This window comes from Ictidomys tridecemlineatus, chromosome 7 (genome assembly GCF_052094955.1).
Source record: "Ictidomys tridecemlineatus isolate mIctTri1 chromosome 7, mIctTri1.hap1, whole genome shotgun sequence".
Classification (NCBI taxonomy): domain Eukaryota; kingdom Metazoa; phylum Chordata; class Mammalia; order Rodentia; family Sciuridae; genus Ictidomys; species Ictidomys tridecemlineatus.
In genome coordinates, this window is record NC_135483.1 from 176,845,046 (window position 1) to 176,869,199 (window position 24,154).

Consider the following 24,154-nt stretch of genomic DNA (forward strand, 5'->3'; position numbering starts at 1 on the left):
CTCCCCCCTCCCACACCCTTACATACTTATTGAAAAAATCACCTTGATTTTTAGTTAATTTAAAGATATTTTTCCTTATACCTCACAACACTATTTAACTCCCTTTCAATCAATGGGGTCATTTATAATCCATTAAGGAAATCATTAACATCCTAGTGACAACTTTCTTTCTTTCTGGTCTATCTCTTTTCTTTCTCTTATCTATTCCTCCCATATTCTAGGCTTAGCTCATTCTGTGGGTGATAGTATTAAGGTTCTGTCACTATATCCACTTCATATTCATTGTTATAGTTATTCACCTGGGCTGAAACTCAACTGCCATCCCAGTAGCCTACTGTACTTGCCAACTGGTCTCTCCCCCAATTTCTTAGCCTATTCAATTTCCTGTTTCAATAAAAGAGAGTTTTATTTCCTGATGACTTAGGCTCAAAATGTCCATGTCATTGATATTTCTGTTTATTTCTTTCTTTACTACTCTTTATGGATCTGCTTTTGGGACAAGGACTGCATTATATCCTGGGGGTGACAAAGGATTAGAATAAACACTGCCCCTTGCAGTGATCTTATCATATATTGGAGGAAAAGACTGAGTGAGAAAAGTAAATAAGGCATGCCCTAAGTGCTGTTGTAGAGGTACCACTAAAAGACTGTTGGGAGTCAGAGAAGAGGGTGTCTCATGTTGTGTGAGGGACCTGGAAGAAATGTTTCATATCAGGTTGGTACTTGAGTCTTGAATGAGTACTAGGCACTTGAGATGGCATGTACAATAGGCTACTGGGACATCAGTTATAAAGTCAAAGATGCATAAAGCCCTATGAATTGTGGTTTGACTGGAGTACATAGTGGAAAGAAAATAGGGTCAAAAAGAATGAGTCCAAGATCATTGTGAATGTTCATGTACTGAAGCAGTGATCAAACTGTGATTGCCCTGTTTTTAGGGCAATCATTGTAGTAATAACATGGAATGGAAATAATAATCACCTTTGATTCTACTTCCAATTTTCCAAATATTCAATTACTTGTTAAATCTTGCAGATGTTCCCTTTACATTGCCTTGTGTATCTTTCCCCTGTTGTTCATTTTCTTCTGATGTCTTCCTCATTCCACGGTTCAGTTCCTTTCCCTTGAATATCCAGACTACAAAGACAACAATTCCTATCATGCCATGTCACATTTCCAGGGCACCCCACTCTCCACTACATTGAAGACAAATTCTTCATTGTGACATTTAAGGCTTTCCCCAGTGACCTATCTGTCTAATTAGCTGCTAATACAAAATAGGAAGGTTTATTGTCCCAGTCAAGCAGCACTTCTGCCTGGTATTTATACAAGACACCAACTTGTCCTCCCTATGCCTTTGATTTGTGTTACTTTTACCTTGAACATTGTCTCCCTCCTCCGCCTTCTGAAAGTTCATCCATCCTTAACATTTTATTTAAAAATGCATCTGCTTTAAAGATTAAAATTTTAAACTATTCTAAACATATTTCATTATCTCTTTTTGCTTGCATATATTATTCTACCTTTTAATTTTTAACTGAAACATAAAGACAAAAATTATACATATTAATGGGGTACCATGTAATGTTTTGATAATGTGTACATTTTGTATTTTAGGTCAGGTTAAGTGTATCTATTTCCTCAAACATTTATCATATCTTTATGATGAAAACTTCCAAAATTCTTTCCTCTGCCTTTTGAAGTATACAGAATATTATCACCATCTGTAGTCACCCTACTATGCAATAGTGCAACACAACTTCTTGCTCCTATTTAACTGAGCAAAGTGCTCGTTGATCAAGCTTTTCTCATTCCTCCTCCACTCCACTCTTCCCAGCTTCGATTAACCATTCTACCCACAATTTTTATGAGATAACTTTTTTTAGATTTCTTATGTAAGTGAGATGATGCAATACTTGTCTTTCTGTGCCTTATTTCACTAAACATGATTTTCAGCTCCATCTATGTTACTGGGAATGACAGGATTTCACTCTTTTTTTGTTAATTGCTGAATAGTCATTCTACCTTTTTAATAATGTGACTTAAAGATGTATCAGATGCCACCATCCCATGTCCATTCCCATACAGTGTTACTTTTGACAGTAACATCTAAGAGGTTTGCATTTTATATAATTTCATCTCAAGATAGTGCCTTACATGAAGTATATATTAATTAGAGTGATTATTTTCAACATTATTTCAAAGGTCATTCATTACATGTCTCTTTTTTTTTGAACCTTCATAGTTCAAGATAACTGTTTGTTTAACAGTTGTGATGATAATTTCTTTTGTGCCAAGCAAGAAGTAAAAGCCTTAAAGTTTATGTTCACTTGCATATATTTTTTATGTCTCCGCCATACTCTAGTGCCCCCAGAAGATGAAATTTAAAACAGGCAAATTAGATCAACCATGTTTCAAACTCTATGTTCAGAAAGTGTTTTTAGGTACCATGGTAGGGAGAAAAAAGAAAATTAAATTCAGTAAAAGAACAGCATTTTTAACTTTTCAGTGTCAAATAAACCAAATGATTTAGATGTTTGTTTCACCATTCAGCTCACTTATGTGAAGTAGTTATTTTGAATTTACAAGAGAGATCCTTCACCTCAAACCAATGCCCTTTTGTTATTTTCCTTTCTCCAGCTTGACTATGTAATTTCTAAACTCCTCTACTCAGGTTTGTCCTGGACTATAACTAACATTTTGCTACTCTGTAGTCTAAATATTTCCATTGGTTCCATTCTAAAAGCTTCCAATCTTAAAACAAAATGAGAGTGAGTATAAATAAAATAGTTAAATGCAAATTTTTCTCCTATCCTACCTTTATCTAAATAAGCAATACAAAAATGTAGGGAAAATGTACATACATACACATAGAGGCCAAATAAAAGTAAGACATTATTCAAAAAGTGATGCATACTATATTATTCCTCTTTTTTCTTCCTACTCAACATGCCAAAAATAAATAAACTATCAACAATTATCACAAATTGATTATGGGACAGTTTATGTTTTAATTTAATCACTCAAATATTTATTAAGCAATAGTACAAGTTACCAGAGATGAGTGAGAATATATGGACATTTTCCTAAAAGATGTCACCATGATTGTGTAAATTAACAAGGGAAAAATGGCACTGAGCACAAACTGGGGAACAGGGTATGCTAGGAGTAACCCATCACTATCATGGAGGACCAGAGGAGACAGAGGACAAGATGTCAGGCCCTGTTCAAGAGCAGATATTAACCAGCAAACAGAAAGAAACCTCTAGTTAGAAGTTTGAAAATGGAGTCAATCACTGCAGCACAAGTAAAATTTAGTGTGTCATTCAGATATTGGTTGCATAGGCAAAATCAGTGGTTAGACAAATCTTGCCTTTTTTTTTTTTGAGCCTGAATGAAAATAGAAAACACATGGAGACCATGAACAGAAAGGACAATCAGAAGATCTACAAAAGGATAGTTCTTGGGAAATAATTCTCTGCGCACATTAGAAAAATGCATTAAAAATGATACCAGAAAGAAAATCCATGAGGATGTTATAGTTACATAAAAAAGAACAAATATGGAAATGTATAAAAATAAAATTGCAATGTGAAATGGAATAGAAATACAATTTAATAATATATTGAAAGGATATTAACTATGAAACAGCAGATTTGATACCATAGAAAATTGAATCAATGTGTGGAATATAATTTTGATAACCTTTACCAGGGAGTGGAGGAAGAAAATGGAAACATTAACAGTGCACAAAAGAAATAGTTGGAAAAATGAGAAAGAAGATGGCAGTTACAAAGGTTAAAAACAAAAAGTCATCACAGAGATGAGTAGTTTTTAAGAAGAAAATACCACAACTCATAGCCAAAACTTTTTTCAGCCTAACTAGATACCTGTGTGTATAGTTTGAAAGAGCTTACCAGACTTATGTAGGCACAGAAGATACAACCATATCCAAGCCTGTTTCACAGCTGTGGACCCTGCCCCTAGCAGTCACAGTACTACATTTATTCTTTCAAGTAGATACCTTCAAATGGAAAGAATGAAGTACAAATGACAAGTCTACTGGAAGAAATATGCATTAGCTGTAATAAAAAGTAAACACTTTGCCTCTGAAATATGAAAATCCAGGACATAACAAAGACAAATACCAGCAAAGTAGCATTCAATCTTTGTTCAAAGAGTAAAGTTCTGGACAAATATAAATTTTAAAAAATAAAATAAAATGAAGTAGAACCATGTAGGAATGTATGGAAGAAATGGAAATAGCTAGGTATCTACCTCTGAAACAGGTGCTGAGACCAGATGGTTTTACAAATGAATCTTCTCACCCTTCAAAGGACACAAAAATTCTAGTAATGTTTGAATTCTTCCAGGACCTGAGAAATACAAAAGTAATCTGGTCATTTTACAATACTAATAAGACAGCAATGGAGACATGGCAAAGAAAATTAAGAGAAATAAAAACAAAAGATCAATTTCACTTTAAAATATAGATGTAAACTAAAATGTAACATTTGAAAGCTGAAATTCAGTCATATACTGAAATAATCTCAGAATCAAGCATATCATAGAAAAACAGTAATATATTCTTAATACAAAATATATTGACATGCTCTGTATCTCTTCCATTCTCACCTCATCAAAAACTTCAACTGTAAACTCCTTTATAGCAGAATGGGATAGGGATGATGTCCATTTTGGCTACTGCTTATCCTCTGTGCCCATCCTAATATCTTCCCAGAGCAATTAATAAATCTCTCTCAATATGTGGAAATTTAATGGAGAAGTTGTCAGAAGCAGAGGGGAGCTATTCACAAGAGATACAAACAAAATTTAGAAATTTTTTTAAACTAATTAATTATTATTTGAGAGGAGGGAAGTTTAAGAAAATAAATGTAATTTCCAGTCTTCATACACCACTTTGGCTTAGAAGTGAACTTTATGAACATAACCCTAACAATGTAGCCATGGTATAGAAGTGAGTAGAAATGTTATATTAGAAGTATGGGCGAGGAGTACATGATGCTATTTTGAGAGCTTAATAATTATCTATAATAAATGATATATCAAAAGATATCTAATGTGCCTGCATCAATTGACAACAGTTTAAACATGTGGTAGGAAATACTAAGATTATATAAAATGAAATAGCTGGAGGTGTTGCAATCTGGTGTCTCCAGAGAATGGAATTATAGAGGACTATGCAAGGACTGCTATTTTTTAGTATTTAATCATTTTTATTATAAGCAAAATCTTACATGCTTAAATAACTTCAAAATTATTGTTTAAACTTTTAAAATTTTGAGAATATATTAGGCAAAATAAGAATATACATATACATTAAGCCTAACCATAACAAAATTAATTTAAAACTTATAATTTCTAACTGGGACAAGAGTAAAGGGAGACTGATGTTTAAACAAACATTGTTGGGGGAATTGTGGCTCAGTGATAGAATGCTTGCTAGTATGTATGAGGCACTGGGTTCCATTCTCAGCACTACATATAAATAAATGAATAAAATAAAGGTTCATCAACATGTAAAAAATGTTTTAAAAAAATATTGTTGGATTCGGGCTGGGATTTGGCTCAAGCAGTAGCGCACTCGCCTGGCATGCATGTGGCCCGCGTTCGATCCTCAGCACCACATACAAACAAAGATGTTGTGTCCGCCGAAAACTGAAATAAATAAATAAATATTTAAAAAAAAAAACACATCGTTGGATTCAAATTGATAAATTTGGTCAGCAGAGCATTTTGGCATTATGAATTAAAAGCTTTTAGGGTCTGATCTAGTAATTTATCCTCTCAACTTATTCTCAATAAATAGTAAAAATCATATATAAACATTTTCATTCTTAGCCATGATTTCTTCTGAATTCCCTTTGCAGTTGGAGATCTTGGGCCTTTTACCTGCAGTGTCCTTCTGCATTCTTACCTAGGCCCACTGTTTAAACTACCATCTTCTCACTGATGACTTTCCCATTGGTCCACAATTCTACTGTGTCTTCTGAATCTAGAACTCCATATTCACTGACATTTTCAGCATCACTCCCTTAATTATTTCAAAGATATCTTAAGTACAGCATTTATAAAACTCTACTTCTAATGATTTTTTACCTTCAAGCTTGCTCTTCTTCAAAGTTTACTAAGAAAAACCATCCAATTCTACAAACCCAAATTTGGGAGTCATCACTAAATTCAGTCTATGCCTATTCCTTTACCTAACGTTGTTGATAGTATCTTCTAAATGCTTACCAACTTCCTTCCTCTATTTAACCTGTCCAGTGGTAATATATGAGTATCTACTCTGGGCTAACTAATCAATCTCTCTATGTGTGGGCCTCTTCTTCCAATATCTATTCTTTTCACTGCTATCAGAAAGCTTTGATTTTTTTTAATATTTATTTTTTTAGGTGTAGTTGGACACAATACCTTTATTTCACGTATTTATTTTCATGTGGTGCTGAGGATCGAACCCGGGGTCTCATATGTGCAAGGCAAGTGCTCTACTGCTGAGCCACAAGCCCAGCCCCTCTATTTTTTTAATGAGAAATATTTTCCATTGATAATATATATAGGCATAAGTTTGTACAAATAATCATAAAATGTGAATCCATATAAAAATAAATAATAAATTTTGCAAAATATCAGGAGATGTGAAATGTGATGATGATAATGAAAAAAGGAAAACTTGAAAGAAAAGAGGAAGTGGAAGACGAAACAGTTCAAAAAGGAGGAGATGGAGGAGGAGGAGACGAGGAAAAGAAGATACAAGAACAAAAAGGAGATTGAACCACTTGTAGAGTAATTTTTAAGATATTTTAAAGGCTCAAAATAAAATGATAAAAGGACTGCAATACTCAGATTCTTCTGCAATTCTGAGAAACTCAACAAGTCTTTCAAAAGCATCCACTGTGGGAAGATGGTCTCTGTGCTTCAAATCTAGCCCAACTGCACCAGAGAGGCACATTCTCTTTACTTAGTTACTAATACCTCTCAACTACAGTATCCATGGTCAAAGGAAAAGGAAGTGGGATGTGAACTGATCCAAGCAGAAGCCTGAACCAATCAAGGAGACAATGAAAGAATAAGTTCAGACAGAATGGCTTCAGCAACAGCTGTTGCTTTGGCCGGAAATGTTGCCCTCAACCTCATTTCTTTGTGGACTTTATTCCTTCTAGCATTCAGATCTCAGCTCAAATGCAATTTCTTAGTGAAGCTTTGCCAGACTTCTGGAACCTATGTGATATTACGACTAACATCCTGATTTTCTTTCTTAATATTTGCCATGGCAATTGTGGACATTTTATTAAAGTCTGTCTTGCCTTCATAAATCTTTGAGTCCCTTTCAGAGGAAAAGTACATACTGATATATCCCCAGGGCCAACATTAGTGCCTTGAAGACATTCTACAAATATGTGTTGAAGAAAGGAATATACAAAAATGAGAAGTATTAAATGAACAATATGAAATTTCACAGTATTAGATTTTGATTTTTGCTTCCTGAGTGTAAATCTTATCTTTAAGTTCTGAAAATGCTGGCTACATTTAAATTCATTTTATCTGTAATAGAGTAAGAAAGGCAGTCAGTGATTCATAGAAAAACAAAACAAAACAACAAAAAAAAGAAAGATAAACGTCTCCCTCTCTTTCCTTTGCCTACTAGAGATCAAACCCAGGACCTCATGCATTATAGACAAGCACTCCATCACTGAGCAATATCACCAGCCCAACATTTCTCTTACTTCCTTAAATTCAATCCCGCTGAGCTAAATTAGCAGCTTATGTATAAACCCTTCCATAACTCTCTCTTTGGTCATCATAATAACAATAATAGCTGAAGTTTGTTGAGTACTTAATATATACAATTTTTTCTTTTTACATATCTTACTTATTTCTCAAAAACTATAATAAAAGTGCTAATATTATTCCATTGTACAAATGAAAAAAATGAAGTATAGAGCTACTTGTTCAAGCTGGGAAGATTAAACAGCTGGTCAAAAGTAGAGTTAGTATTCAAACAAAAATTCAAATGATGTTGTATCAGAATCTCCTATGATAATGTACATACGAACTTACTGAATGTATCTACTTACTGTATACATACAGAGACATTAAGTATGCGTTTATAAAACTGTCAGAAGCATGTCATCAACTTGCCTTTCCAAAAGCCTATAACAATTCATATTTCCACCATGAGTAAATTAAAGTACCCTCTTTCTGAAGGCCTGTCAAAAGTAGGTGAATTGGCATCTATCCGTTTATTTTGTATTCCTCTGACTATTGAATTTGAATCTCTTCATGAATCCATTGTCCATCTGTATTTCCTCTTATGTGAAGGATCTATTCACATTCTTTGTCCATATTTCTATAGGAATATTTTCTTTTTATTAAATCTATAAATATATATAATGCTGCTATCTGCATTGTAATTTTTTAGAGAGAGAGAGAGAGAGAGAGAGAAAATTTTAATATTTATTTTTTAGTTTTCGGTGGAAACAACATCTTTGTTTGTATGTGGTGCTGAGGATCGAACCTGGGCCGCACGCATGCTAGGCAAGCACGCTACTGCTTGAGCCACATCCCCAGCCCAAGCATTGTAATTTTTTAACAAATCAAATTTTCTCCTATTACCTTATTTATACTATATTTTGCCATTGAAAAGTTTTGTTTTGAAGTTTTTGCAGTTGACGTCTTCACATCTTATACTTATGCCAGTTATTAATTTTATCACCTGTCAGATCCAAAATCATCCTTCCCATCTTGGCTCGGTGGTCCCAGGATGGAGAGCCTGCATTCCCCAACTTCTTACAGGTGGGCTCCATGCTGACCTCTGCCTACAGAGGAGCTAGGGGAAACTGTTGCTGAAGGAGGAAGCCAAGAAGTGGTCTTTGCTGTCTATTTGTCTACTTCCTGTTGTTTCTTGTGAGTTGCTTCTTCATTCCAGCAGCAGCAGGCCCTGAATCCATTTTCAGTTTTCCCCAAACTTGTAGAACTTGTAGAACCTCATTGCACTCAATTCAGAGACACTAACACTTGCCAAGCAGTACCCCCTCTTAGAGCTCTGAGTCTAAGCCCTTCCTCAAAGTCCTTAATTTAATTTAATTTAATTACTAAAACTTCCCTTGGTCCCTCAGCCCTAGGAATTGTACCCATCCACTTCCTGTAATTACTACCTCTATTGTACTTTAGGGTTCTCTTTTAATCCTTTTCTTTACCCAGGTAGCAATTTTATGCTTAGATATAAAGTTCTTTTAATTCTTTGTTTTGAAATAGAAGGTGTGGTTTGTAACTATTGCCTCTTGATATAATAATTCATGAATTCATTTGGGTTATTTCTATTTTCTTATGATTTAATCCATTTACTCTAGATTTTTCAAGTTTGTTACCATAATGATACCTGTATTTTTCTTTTATATGCTCTTATTTCTCCTATATTTGTGATTAAATGTCCCTTGTCATTTAAATGTGTGTATACATATTATATAACATATAATACATATATCATATACTATATATATATATTTCACTTAGTTAAAATAACTGTATACTTACATTATTGGTATGCATGTATGTGTATGTTTTGTGTATGTGTTATGTGTATTGTACACATATGTATGTATGCTTGTTCATACGTGTTTCTGCTGTTTGATGTTTATGTACATATTTGTGTTTTCTAAAGTGATATGTCACCACAAAATGATAAGAACATTATATAGTTATATCTAGAGCAGTTATTAAGGTTCCAGTGCAGAATTCAGCAAAGCATTTTCTATAAAACTCTGGCTCAGCAAGCGTGGGATCTCTGTTGCACAACTTAACTCTGCCATTGTAAAACATGGAATCATTCATAAGCAATATAAATAAATGGGCATGCTCTAGAGTCGCTCTCTGATGATCTTTTTGTCCTCCATTACTTTGCTTAATACAGTCTATATCTTTTTTTAAATATCACTTTCCAAGCTAGGGGTACAGCTCAGTGGTAGAGCAAACACATAGCAAGGTCATGGACCTGGATTAAATCTCTAGCACCAAAAGAAAACAAACAAAAATAACAACAACAACAACAAATACATACACACACATTCCCCAGGAGGCTTTCTAGGATATGATTCTCTTCTGGACCTTTATTATCATTATAAATTTACAATTTTACTCTTTAGTTTTTAAATTTATTATGATTAAGGTATGGTCTGTTGACCAGCAGCATTCATATCATTTGAGAGCTATTAGAAATTCAGAATCTTGGGGCTCCATGCAGAAGTGTGTAGAAATTGGCTCATTCCATCTGAAAAGAGCTGAAGGTACATGATGCTTCCCAAATCTGAGTTCAGTGAAATTGAGTTGATAGCTTGAAACTGTCCACAAAGGGAATATTTACATCATGGAAATGAGCAAAAGCTACAAATCATGGTTGTTTTGTTTCAAAAAAATAAGTTTGATAGCACATCATTGGCCTATCCCAGACAGAAATTCAGAATCTGCATTTTAATAATAACTTCAGGTTATTTAGTTGAACATTAAAATTTGAGAAGCTCTGGACTAGATCAGTTTTTTTTCCCTAAAAGTACATGATAGAATGACATAGAATTCTTATTAAGATACATATTCCTGAGCCTTGTGTGTAATAATGACTTAGAAACTTTAAGTGGAGCCTCTTAAGAAAACTCCATTTCCGTAAAAATACACATTTCAAGCAAGCTTACTGCTTAGTTCTTATGCATCCAAAAGGTTTGTGATTACTGCCCTAAAATACCTGCTCCCATGGCATGCTTTTTTCTATAATTTACAGAGCAGAACTAAGAGTCATGATGGATTATTCCCAGGTCTTGATATCTAATCAGAACTTACAAAATTTGTGCAGGTGAATTTCAGAATTGCTATGCAATGGTGAATCCTCTATGCCTTCTTTTCCATTTTTTGAATAGAAACATTATAGTGGTTGTACTGTGCCTATCTCTTCAGCATAGAGTGGGTATTTGCTAGTGCATAACTTGACTTTCATTGTCTCAGATCAACAAATTGACAGGAATTAAACTTGAGGAGCTACGTTTGAGAAATTACACCCCAGGTGCCTCACCAGCACTTGGATCTGATTTAGATAAGAAGTTTCTGAATTTAAACTGACACTGTAATGGGATGAGAACTTTGGATAGGACTTGGGAGGGGGTTGTATGTAGGAGGACATGAATCATGGGGGCCCTGAGGAGAATTGTTTCAGGACTTCCTGCACTCCCTCACCTCCCTACTTTGCCTAATGATGGTTTAGAATCTTCAGGATTGCTGGGGTGTGGGAAGGAGGATGAGGTAGAAGGAACTTGCAAATTCTTAGTGTATTCGAGGTCTAGCTCAGTCACACGTTTAAAGCTGACCACTCACTGCATTCACTTGCCATAGGCCCCACATTGCTGGGATCTCACATGTCAAATTCACCTCTCAGTAATTGTGCCTCTCTCTGACATGTTGTTTTCCTTCCTTACCTCAGAGGCATTCAGCAGAGGATGCTGGTAAACAGAAACCCTGTTTCTCCACTTCAACTACTGACCCTTTTATATCCTCCACATGGATAAAGAGCCTCAAGCTCATCACACATGACTGTCATACATGATGGTGGGTTCCCACTATAGAACAGGATTCTGTTGTCTCAGGCTCAGCTCAAACTCCCAATGTAAACATCCATTGCTATAGTAGGCTGTTTGGCACTTATTGGATTTTAAATGAATATTTATTGAGGGAAGGAATATTCAATATTTGAGAATTTTTCCTTTCTTTTTATCTTTTTTTATTCAATTTTAATCAATGTTCTTAAACATCAATCTGAGTATTATAGAAAATGTATATGGCCTTCATGATGTGAGAAGTAAATACTGTCATGAAAATTCTAGCTACCCAAGGTGTGTAAAGTTATACAAGATTAAAAAAAACACACACAAGTTTGGAGATCTGTCATACAACATTGAACTTATAGTTAACAAATGTCTCTACAGTTAAAAATTTAAGATGCTAGATTTTATTTATTTTTTAACCATAACATACTTTATATAGAGATAGTCCCCCAGAAGCTGTGGAAAAAGATATTATTTTCCACTGGGAAAAATAATCTTTTAAAAGGCAATATAAACTCTTAAGAAAGCAAAAAATCAATAATAATGTGAAACAATTGTGAATTTGGGGAACTTGAATTGTAGGTTGTAGTGGTGAGGAGAATTAATTAAATAGATGAAAGAAGAGAAATGTGTGGAAATTCAGAACATTTTCCCTGAGAGGTGATTTTTTTGTTGCTGTTGTTCCTTTTTGTTCATTAGGAGTCAGTGACATTGACTCTGAACTTTAATATTTGTTTTCACTCCTGTTCCCTTGGACCCTTATACTCACTTCCCTTTGCATTGTTTCTGATAACTGTGTTTCATGTGGAGACCTGACATGCGATATTTTCCACATGAATTTCATGAGGCTGATGGTTTTATATCTGGAGGTTTGTTTTGTTAATGCAAGAAAATGTAGATATTTTGTCAAGCAAAAGGTACTTCCACAGACAACCTTGCTTCATTAGATGCTGCCGCTGTACCCTGTTCTGCTCAATCACTGTGTTGGACATATTGCAACAAAAGGCTCATTTTCATCAAAAGAAATTCCCAGAGGGTTTGCTACTTTGATGAAAAGGAATTAATTAAATATAGTTTAAGGTAAGGTGGAAAAAAATATATATGTAATACATAGACACACACACGTAAATAGCATTTTAGTCAGTTTTCATGCTACTGAGAGAATTTTTTAAAAACCTCATTTCTAAATGACATAAAGAACCCCACGTGAAAGCATTTCCCTCTTCTGCAAACAGCTTGTTTCTTTGGCAATTCAACCTAGAACAAAGAAATCAAAAATCCTATGTGCTAAAAAAGATCCACAGGAGAAATTTTGTAGAGGGAAGGCAAACTAACATTTATAAATGAAGCTAATTAGGCTTGATTTGCATATTTAACTCCTCTTAATTACACATGGATTCAGCAAACATTTTAAAAGCTGCAATCAATCTTTCACAGACATGGTTAGTTATTTACATGAAATAACAAAAAACCAGGAGCCTTGTTAATGATTACTGTTTCTAATTTATATACCAGTGGGATTATTTCACTAATAACAATGGCATATGTTTTTTCTTCAATATTTTATAAATCTATGAGTTTAAAATTCTTTGGCCTCACAAAAATATTTTAAGAAATTGGCAGAAACATGAATGTTATATGTTACTTTAGTACATTAAAATATTTAACCTTATTCAATTAAAGAGTCCTCATAGAATTATTTTGACATTAATTTTTAACTTTGTAACTAAAGTAGTAGCTGTAGTAGAAACAAGCCACAGCCACCTGGTTATGAGCTGGCTACTCTTCTTTTTATAGTTGGAAAGAACATCATTTCCTTTTGTTATTCAATAGCATTCTTCACTGGTCATAGGAATTAATATCAAAATACATAGGGCACAATTGTACAATATCTTTTAACTTCATTATGCCTTATTTAGTTTTCTTTAAAAAGTTCTATTTTGTTCTAAAAGTATACACAGGAATGATCATAAGGAGAGGTGCCTCCATATTGTGATATGTGGGGCAGGCAGGTGTTTTTGGGAGAAGAGCAGAAGGTGCTGTGGACAGGCAAAAATCAGTCCACAATACCTTATTTTATGGAGCTGTCTAATGGGTGTGAAATTCTAACATCAAGGCTCCATTTCTTAGAGTTCTGCATGAAAATTCTTTCATAAAACCAAAAGCCCTGACAGATTAACCTGTTTGCCTGAATTACCTTGAAAATTCAGGGGCCATGAGGTAGCAAAAAGAAAAATGGTGAAGAACAAATTTACTTAATACCTTTCCTAGGATCAGTGTGTGTATTTGTGTGTGTTTAAAAATATTTATTGACCACCTCTTAGAAGTCAGTTCATTAGTTTATAACTGGTCCAAGATACATTCAATGAGCAAATTCACTGTAGTTGGGATTATGAAGTGATGATAAACATCATCCCTGCTATCCATAGACCTTGCAAGCTGCATATTATGACTATACAATAATTAATACTGATTGACTACTTGCTGTGTTCTAGTAGGAAACAATCTAAGCACTTTTCATGCATCAATTTGTGAAATCTTCAAAACAATAGCATTATTATATAGAACCTATTATTATTCCTATTTTACAAATGAAAAAAAAAAAAAAAACTCAGGGTCAGATCATTCCAAGGACACAGTAAGCGATGAAGCTCAAATTCACACCCAAATGAAACTGGAGTTTGAGAGGAAACTCAGTTCTCCTTTCTGCTGATGGGTGGGCTCTACCTAAGCTACAGGTCTCTACAGTTGAGAAAGCCTGTTTTGGTGTTAGAGCTATTCACAGCAGGGGATGCCTGTTGGCTCTGAGGATCACAGCTGACAAAGCCAGATTCTTCTCCACTACCATCCAGTGGCCTACTGCAGTTTTAATGGCAGTCTATGCCTGCCAGTATTGTATCAGGCCCCAGCAGCTCACCACCAATTTCTTTCCAATTCCTTGTCTTATGAATTTGAAGAATGAAATCCAGGGACAATAATGGAAAGCAATAGTGAAAGTAGTATTTATTTAAGTGAGAAGAAAAGAGAGCTCCCACAAAGCAATAGGGGGCCCAATTGGGGTGGCTACTTAAGTATATTAGTCTAGGGGTTTACATATCCACTGGGAAGGGGCATTGATCAATATCTATACTAATTCTAGTTTTGGAAAAGTACCAATGCTGTTGGTCAAAACCTAAGATAAACAGAAAAAGTATTAAGACTATTAGTTTCGCCTATGACATCTAAGCCATTGAGTTTAAACTTTCCTGTAACCTCCATCCATGTTTGCTCCTGCTTCCATTTTCCTGCCACTCTGGGACAAAGGCTTGGCTGGAATATTTGGAATGTTTCTGATTATTTTCATGGAATGGCTTTTACATTTGGAAAAAAAAAAAGTAACTTTAATAGGGGCCCATTACCTATCCTATCTTATTCACAAAGAGTTTCTTAACCATTAGATTTGTGCTTATACAGTATTCAAGTTAGAGTACATATATACTCAAATATGGCAACGAATACGTAATTTTTCATTTTGAGACTTCTGTCATATAATCCTAAAGAATATTTATGTAATATATGTAATTTGTACCTCCTACATATGATAACTGTAATGTCTATTTAATATTAACAACCAGTAATGCAGAACAAAGATATCCCTAGTTCTTTGTGATAGGTTGAATTGTGTCCTTCCAAGTCTCTATGTTGATATTTAATTCTCAGTGCTGAAGAAGGAGTTTATATTTGAAGATAGGGTAATTGAACAGGTAATTAAGGTTATATGATGTCATTGGAGTGGGCCCTATGCAATGTGACTGATGTCCTTAGAGAAAGAGATTAGGACAGTTACATACAGAGGAAAGACCATCTAAAGGCAAGAGGAGACCACAAGCATCTGTGAGCCTGGATGAAAGGCCTCAGGAATTAATGAAACCAACTTTGCTGGCACTGTGATCTTGGGTTTGTCTTCCAGAAACTAGAAGATATTTTTCTGTGAGGAAATATGTTTCTGTTGTTTAAGCCACTCAGTATGTGAAACTCAGCCCAGGCAAACCAATATACACTTAATTGTATCAAAGGATGAAAACAATATTCAATATCTAAATCCAAAAATCTGAATATATAGTATAGTTACAGGTGGAACAGTTTATAACTGGTCCAAGATATATTCATTGAGCAAATTCATTTGCTGATCTCATATGTAGTTTGTGTGAAGAATTTACTCTGGATTATGCTGGTTCATAGAGGTGGGAGTATGTTGCTGTCTTTGAAGAGTGGATGGTGTTTGTCAGTGCTTTTTATGGTTTACAAAGACAGAAGGAGGATGACAGCAGCCTTAGAAACAGTTCTCTGTAGTGAATCTCTGGCCAATTGGCTGACTTTCAAATCATGAGTCTGTTGCTGTTTGGCATTTAGAGAAGTGTTCACTGAAGTTAGTTGTCATTGATTAATTAGATAGCTTTAAAACCAGTTCTGATTGCTTAGTTGTAAGCAGGGCTACAAAGCTGTTACTAATTGATTAGATGAATTTAAAACTAGTCCTGTGTTTGTTACCATGGATATAGACCAATGAATCTTCTACTGGGAGAGTGGTGACATTTTTATTCTCAGTGGCCAACAAAAATGAATAAGGAGAATAAGGAATAGAAAAGAAAACTACAAATTAATCTAAAAATGTCAATACCTCTTACTTGCATATGCATTATGCTAATCACTTCATACAAATTTCTCCAACTGTAAGTAAAGGTTTAAAATATCACCAATCTCACATGATGGAGATGAAGAGTTACCATGGATGAAGTATTTAGCATAGGGCTTATACAAGTAAGAGATGTTATCAATAACTTCCCAATGACCCAAGTTCTAAGCTCTGAAGTTTACTCCAGTACTGTGTTCTTCACCACCACGGTATACTACCCCTTGTAATAAAATGCACAGATGATATGATTTATTTTATATGATTACTGAAATAGACCCCTGAGACAGTGAGGAATGTGGTTATGTAGATACAGGTTAGGCTATGAAATGCACACCAGTCATGCTTCATAGAGTTCACATCTGAGATAGGAGACCAACTCTTTATAGGGTAGTCTCCCATTATTCTCATTTTATGGCCATATGCCTATATTTCTTTTTCTACAAAAATATAGATAACTTTAAAAAATGCATGTTTTTCCTGAGATAGGAAGGAGAGAATTTCTGGAGTATATCCTAATTTTACTAATCTAATTTACACAGATATATATATCTGTGTAAATATACAAACTCATTGAGCCAAGCCCCTAAAATTTGTGCATTTTACTATATATAAATATATGCCACTAAGAGAAAAATAGCTTTAACACATAAAAAGGACATTTAAAAATTATACACATGGGATGAAGGAAACTGAGTTGAATGGACTTACTTTTATATTTTTAAGTTTTAAATGTTCAAAATGGTATTGAATATATTGGCTACATAAGTGTCATTATAATGAGAAATAAAATGTACAAGCATTAGCTCTTTAATATCTTTAGTGATAATGTGTTTGACTCTTATAATTTTATTATATGCCTAAGTTTTTAAGTTTTTATTTTTTTCACCATCATTATTAGGCTTTTAATGTTATTTTAATATTTTTCTAAATTTTCCCATGGCACTATTAATAGTAGCAAAGCTTTTAATATTCTGTAAAACACAAGCTCAGTCTTCATACATAGGGTTTATGTTAGTTGGGTTAGGCAACCCAATTTTTTGTATATGGTAACAAATAACCTCCAAATCTGACAACATCTTTATCTTGTTCCTCTTTTGCATCCTCCATAGGTTGGAATGGGGTGAGTATCTCTACTCATCTTACTCATGCAGGGATCTGGGATGACCTAGCAGCCACTGCCTTAACTGATGTTGCTTTCTGAAAGAGGGAAGAGACTCCTGGAGGGTACTACACTTCAACCAAAGGCCAGAGGCCTATAATAAAATTATATATAAAATTATCATGTGTCAAACACATTATCACAGGGGTTGGGACAAGATCACAAGGATATTATATGGCATTTTCTGTCTCAACTCTTAGTCCAGAGCTCATTATGTGGCCTCACATGACCAAATGTGGGACCAGAATGTACATCTCTAACCAGAAAGGAAGAACAGTGGGAAAATGTGACAAATAGCCTCTCACACTTTTTCTTGTACATAAAGGGTTAGATGACTTTGGAATTAGAAAAAAAGGGTTGCTACTGCCTCTGTAACTTTTTTATCTACGTGAGCATGGGTTAAGTGTGTCTGTTTACTCATCTCTAGAATGGTAAATACAATAGTGTCCATCACGTCAAGTTGTTTTGAGAATGAAATGTGAGGATGGTGGTAAAGCGCCATCAGAATATTTTAAGTACATAATGAGCACTCAATAAATGGAAAGTACCCTTCTCCACCTGCAGTCATTGTTTTCCTACAGTTGTTTCAACTGTTAAGAGACAGTGGCAAAGTCAATGGTCCAATGTGCAGCAAAGTTTTGGGAGAAGCAGACAGTGTACACGTGGCATGCCATGACTGATCAGCCTGAAAGAAGCTACTTGAAAACCATGGGTATAACCCACACGGAGGTTTCTCCAGTTTTCATCTGTGATCTCCATGTATACTGTTCACTCTTTCTATCAAATCCTAGCAGAACTGTCTTGAGTCTTGGGGATCATATGGTAGTAAAAACTAGTTTCTATTCTAAGTTTAGTGGCAGAAGACTAATAATCAATAAAGAAGTTCGTTAAGTTATTTTAGCTAAAGATGAGTGTTACAAAGGAAACAAAACAAGGGAACATATTTGTTGGGTTTTGACAACTGTGGAAATAGTTGAACCCTGAAGTTTCAGTTCAATGATCAGGATCAGTTCTCATTAAAGACCATCCAGTTGGAATGTCCTAATTGCTGATTTTTCTCCTTGTGGTGGTGTAGAAATGCAGGCTCCTTCCACTTGTTGCTTCTCCACCATCTAGGGCCCTTATACTTAGCGCTGATAAAGTAGGGGAAATAAAGAGCCTGAGGGTTGTGTGGGACAGTCTGAAGGCCAGGCTTATAGGGGTCTTTTTTCAGAATGGCCTGCATTTCGCTGGGCAGAGAACATATGAAAACCTCTGAACTCAAGACTAGCTCTTGTTCCCAAGAGGAAAAAAAAGGGGGGGTTCATAAAATGTTTTCTGCTACTAAAATGACAGGGAGCAGAGCGGTCAGGAATATTAGATCTCAGATGCCACCGAGAAAGTTGTGTTTGCATTGAAAGCAGAATGAGGACAAAGATGTGTGTATACCTGCATGAAAACATCCAAGATAGAGAAAACAAAAAAGTTAAGGCAGCAGCAGGCTAGGCCTGTTAGATAATTGGGAAGGCCAGTGTGACAGCTTTATGTTTTATATCTCTGTTTATTTATTCATTATCCTGATGGAAACAGGAGGTTTCTGAATCTGAGCTCAAACCATTTATTTACTCACAGAGCAGCTTGTTATTTTCCATGACCCAATTTTCCCTGGGGGAAGCATTGCAGACCAGGTGTACCTTGTGTGTACATGGGTTTATGTACCATAGAAAGGAGTCCCCAAACTATGAAATTCCAGGAAAGGGTGAGTGGGTAGACAGAGGTAGATGATAGAAAAGGCACACTAAAGAAAACTTTACTCTGAAATACAAAAAAAAAAAAAAAATCTCCTAGAAAGGAGGAGAAGGATCTAGGTTTGATTCCACAGAACTGTCAACAAATGCCTCAGGGAGAGTAGTTCTGAAATCTTGCTGGATGTCTTTATCTTATGGTTGTTTTTCAATCATCTTTTAACCCAGATTCCTTTGCTCTTTACTCTGAAAGTTCTGACAATGAAGAAATGAAAATAAATATTCAAGGAGCACAGCAAAAGAGAAGGAAGAGTGGTGAAGAAAGAGGTCAGACAGGTGGACACATATAGAGTGTTTGGATCTCAGTAAACAGCTTGGGATTGATTCTGAGTACAATGGTAATGTACTCATACTATGCTGGAGCATAATATGCTCTGATACAGGCTTTACTGATTCCCTGGTTGTGGCAAACAGGATGGACAACCAGTCGTGTAAGAGTGGGAGAAAAGAGACCAATGTGAAGGTGACTGCTGTCGTCAGCTTCCATGAGATGATGTTCTGCCCATGGTAAAGTAATGAAGAGTGACAGCTGTGGACATAGTAGGCCTGACTGTGCTGGATGAGGGTTGGGGGACGTTGGGGAAGAATGAGATGCATTCTGATCACCAGGTTTGATTGCCTTGTGTCTTGTTTGTGTGAGCAACTGGTGATGTCATGTGTATGTTTTATAACAGAAAGCTTTGATGAGGGTCAAGATATACAGTGGGGAATAGTAATCCCAAAGTCTCCTTTTGCTGGTGTGTCTGACATGCTCTATCAGAGAGATCACGAGCAGGAAACAAATGACACAGGGAGTAAAATGCACAAGGTGTCCAGAGAAGTGGGCAGGGCTAAGGAACCAACACAGGGACACACATGGGTAGAAAAACGGGAAGCCATAACTGACTGGGTCTGAAAAGGCAGGGCAAGGAGGACATTACTGGCCTTAGGGGGCACTACAGGCATGGGAGAGGCCGTACACAACAGGAGTTTGGAATTTGCTAAAGGATGGAACCTTTAACAAAATCAAAGCTGAAAAGGAACAGAGCAGAAGGAGGTGATTCGCCCATTGTCTCTACCCGGCTGCTCTGCTGAATACTATAGGTCTAGTCCTGCCAAATCCAAGCAGAAGCCAGAGAGTCTGGAGCCCAGGTGATGGAGTCTGCAGACAGCAGGTCATGCCACTGGGCAGGGGCCTGTAGAGCAATCCTGGGGGCCCAGAACAAACCACACAGATGCCTCCAGACCTCTTTAAAGAAGGTGAAGATACTCAGTTGCAGAGCTCAGTGGAGAGATCAAGGGGGAGATATTAATCTGGAAGTCTCAGCCTTTATGTCTGTGGCATTAGGGGCTATTATTTGTTATGCCCTTACTTTTTGCTAGCCAGAATACCAGCATTTCAAATGCATTGTTAGCTCAATTAATTAACCCAACAAAGCTGAAGCTTAAATACCATTACATCATTGTACATAGCTGGCAGCTGAAGCACAGTGAAGTGAGGCAATTTGTTGAAGGTCACAAGGCCATTAGGTGGAAGACCCAGAAACCAAGAGCCAGGCCTTTCCACCCCCAGGGCCAGTGATAACAGACCATTATTGGGCATAGTTTCTTTGAGAGAATCAAATATTAAAGCAGTGTTTCTTGGTCACATGATAATTTTTTTTTTAATTCTTTCCTCCCCTTTTCCTTTTTTCTATTCCTTTGAAAGAAAACAATTCTGACAAGAATTCATCAGAGAAGGTATTCCAAAACTTAATGTCCTGGTTTGGGTATTGCTTTTGATTAAGGCTGTTTGCAGGCTAGAATATTAGTAACCCACATATTCCCTCTACCTCAAAAAGAGTAGATTCACTTTTATCTTGGGAACAAAGCTAGAAAGAAAAGCTTTTTTAACTTTTCTTAATTCATGAAACATTTATCTTCGAGTCAGGTTTTGTTATAGCAGCACAAATATGGTCCGTCAGCATTTCCATTATAACCCCATATTTCCAGGACTTTTCAAGAGTGCCTTAGAGACCTCCTTTGAATTAAAACTTGGCATTCAGGATTTGAATCAGGAAGCTACATTTTCCTTACCAATTAATCAAATAGTTTAAGAGATTCTCAAGTTAGAAGAGGGCCAAATACAAAACTTTTATTAGTACAAATATATTTTAAGACATATTTGTCAATTTAAAACTTTGTAAAAATATTAACATTCATTCTACAAGTATAATATTATATCACTATGTATTAGGTCTTAAAAAATCAAACTTAAAAGTCCTTAAGATAAAAAAAAAATTATAACGTCTTACATTTTGCCTATTTGGCTTTATGAGTAATTTATTTCTACTTTGGGAATTTAGATGATTTGAAGTTCTCAGTATAATTGCTTTAAAGTTTTAATGGTATCAAGATATGGAAGTAGAATAACAACGGGGAAAAGAGAAGATCCTGAGGGAATGCCAAAGTGTTTCTACATATTTTTGGTGAAATTTATGTGGGGAAAGTTCTCTATTCTATGAATAGAGATTAATAGCATGCACTGATTCTATAAAATAGCTCTTTGAAATTGTACTTGCTGAAAATAATGGGGAAAGTGTGGACTAAGTAGAACTTAATTATATAGCCTTCTGATTTTACTTACTTTAGAAACAAGTGACTGGTCACAACAAGGGAACATCATGATAATCTATCCTCAGTATCTTATTTTGTAGGGGTTTTCTTCTGTGAGCTCTTTTCTAGCCTTAGTAAATGTAAGACAGTGAATGTCAATTTACTCTTTTGAGTAAATCTACTCTCTTCCTGATTGACTTCTCTCCAGTGGCTTCCATGATGTTCCAGAAGCTTCTGGCAAACTCTACCCTGAAGAACTTTGGCTCCAGCTTTTCTTTCTTCCTAGAACCCTTTTCCTCCAGATATCTGCTTGGCTAACTCCTGTACTACTTCCAGTCTTTGTTCAGACCTTGCCTTTTGAGCCAGGTCAAACTAAACCACTCTGCTTGATAGTGTGATTTGCCTATGGCTGCCAAAGGGGCTGAGGGAAATTTCATACAAACTATTAACTTACACACAAAGCTATTAACCTGCCTCAGCATGGGAGCCCTTCCAACATGAAGCCCAAAGAAGGGACAAATGGTTGAGGCTTAAATACCCTTTTCATGAGGAAACAGGAAGTGGGAAGCTTCAAGCAATTTCAGAGGAGAAGTAAATGACTTTTAGAGGAATCATCTGGGCCCAAAGGATAGACACCAGACTGTAAATGGTTCTCTTGGAAGCTGAACAGTGGGCAATAGCTTGTGACAGGCTCCTTGTGGTAACAATCCTCAGTCTCCCTTCCCTGGATAATGAGACATTAGGAAGTAAGTCCAAAATAACCATATTACTTTTGAAAGAGCTTTCCTTAGTCAGGTAAGAAAGCTTCAGAGAGAGCCCCTCCTTGTGTTTGGGGGAGGAACAGGGGAAGACCAGAGATCCTTGATCCTGAAACTGTTTCTTCAGCTCTGTATGTTAAAGTATCACACTTTGGGATATTATTTTCTGGGATCTAATATATGCAACCCTCAAAATAATGATATCTCTGTCAGACATTTTTTTTTCTTTACACATTTTTTCATCCCCTAACACTCTTTATGACTTTTTAGCAAAGTATCTATCTCTCCCCACTAATAGAAGGTCCAAGAGGATAAAGTTCTGTTTCATTTGTTGACACAGCTGATTACCTAGAGTTGTGCCTAACATATGAATTGCTCAAAAATCATTGTTGATTTCAAATTTCAAGACTATCTGAACAATAATCCAGACATAATTTACTCTGGTTCTGTTAAAGTATTTGGATTATTTGCCTAATACAGTCAAGAATACCCTTGGAACATTTGTGTCAAAATGAAGGCCCCATGTGTAAAGCTCCAATCTAACATGTTATGGGTCCATGGTTCCTGGAAACATTTAAGCTGAATTTTGAAGGTTTTGTAGTTAAATTATGTGGGGTGGGGAGGTAGGGAAGATAAACTGATGCAAAGTATAGTTTTCACAAAACAAACGCGTATTGTGTACTTAAAAATGTCAACATGTATGTTTTATACAAGTTTTATACATGGAATGATATTAATGCTGAACTTACAATATTCTGGAATTAAACTGTGGTCCTATAATTTTAAAACGGGAAAAAAACCAGCCCCTACCCCAGCAATAGTAGAAATGCTGTTCTGGAAATGAGCTGCCCAATGGAGCCATGTGAAAGATTTACAACCCACTCATGGTATAAAAGCAGGAATGGAATTTCAGAGTAGATAGCAGTACTCTGACAGCTCATCAGCCCTCTCCGATTGTGAGTGGTACTAGAGGGCAAAAGCTAATATTTTCTATCTTGAAAATGTATTAATTTTATTACAGGACAAAAAAAAAACTTTAAATCTTGAATACAATTATTATTCAATTCATTTTCACATATCAAATGGAATTTATTTGACTTGATTCCTTCTTTGTCTTTCTAGGGTAGATGTGAACATTCACTTTATGGCCACATGCATTCCATCAATGATGCCACCTTCACTCCTACAGTGAGTTGAGTTCTCTAATATATTCTTGTAGTTCTTCATATGTGTGAATTCATTCTTATGAAATAATTTCCCAAGGTAGATGGTAATTTAACTTTGGGGTGGAGAACAAATCTAGAAATTAATTGTAAATATCATTAAAATGTGTGTTTGGTAAAGGATTGCTGAGCTTTGAAACTTACACATTCACACACACATACACACAGTACTCAGTGAAAGGAGTGCTGTCATATTCAGTTTCACTTAAAAACACATTTTAAGATCCCTTTGTCCAGTGTGAGCATCAAGAAAAGCAAACGGAAGAGAGGCTGAATTAAATTTTAATGAAGAATCATAAAATAACTGAGGAGCTTGGAAGGAAACCTGAAGAATAAAGAACAATTAAAGAAAAGGGGAGTTTTCTTCACTTT

General features: G+C 35.6%; 1 protein-coding gene across 8 annotated transcripts in view; it reads left to right on the plus strand.

Moving 5' to 3' along the window:
• Spag16 (sperm associated antigen 16) overlaps nt 1-24,154 on the plus strand; it is an 872,559-nt gene that overhangs the window by 603,901 nt on the left and 244,504 nt on the right. For all 8 annotated transcript variants that reach the window (XM_040294874.2, XM_040294876.2, XM_040294878.2 and 5 more), the window contains one exon: nt 23,682-23,747. In XM_040294874.2, the coding sequence (XP_040150808.1) occupies nt 23,682-23,747 (66 nt within the window). The remainder of the gene's footprint in view (nt 1-23,681; nt 23,748-24,154) is intronic.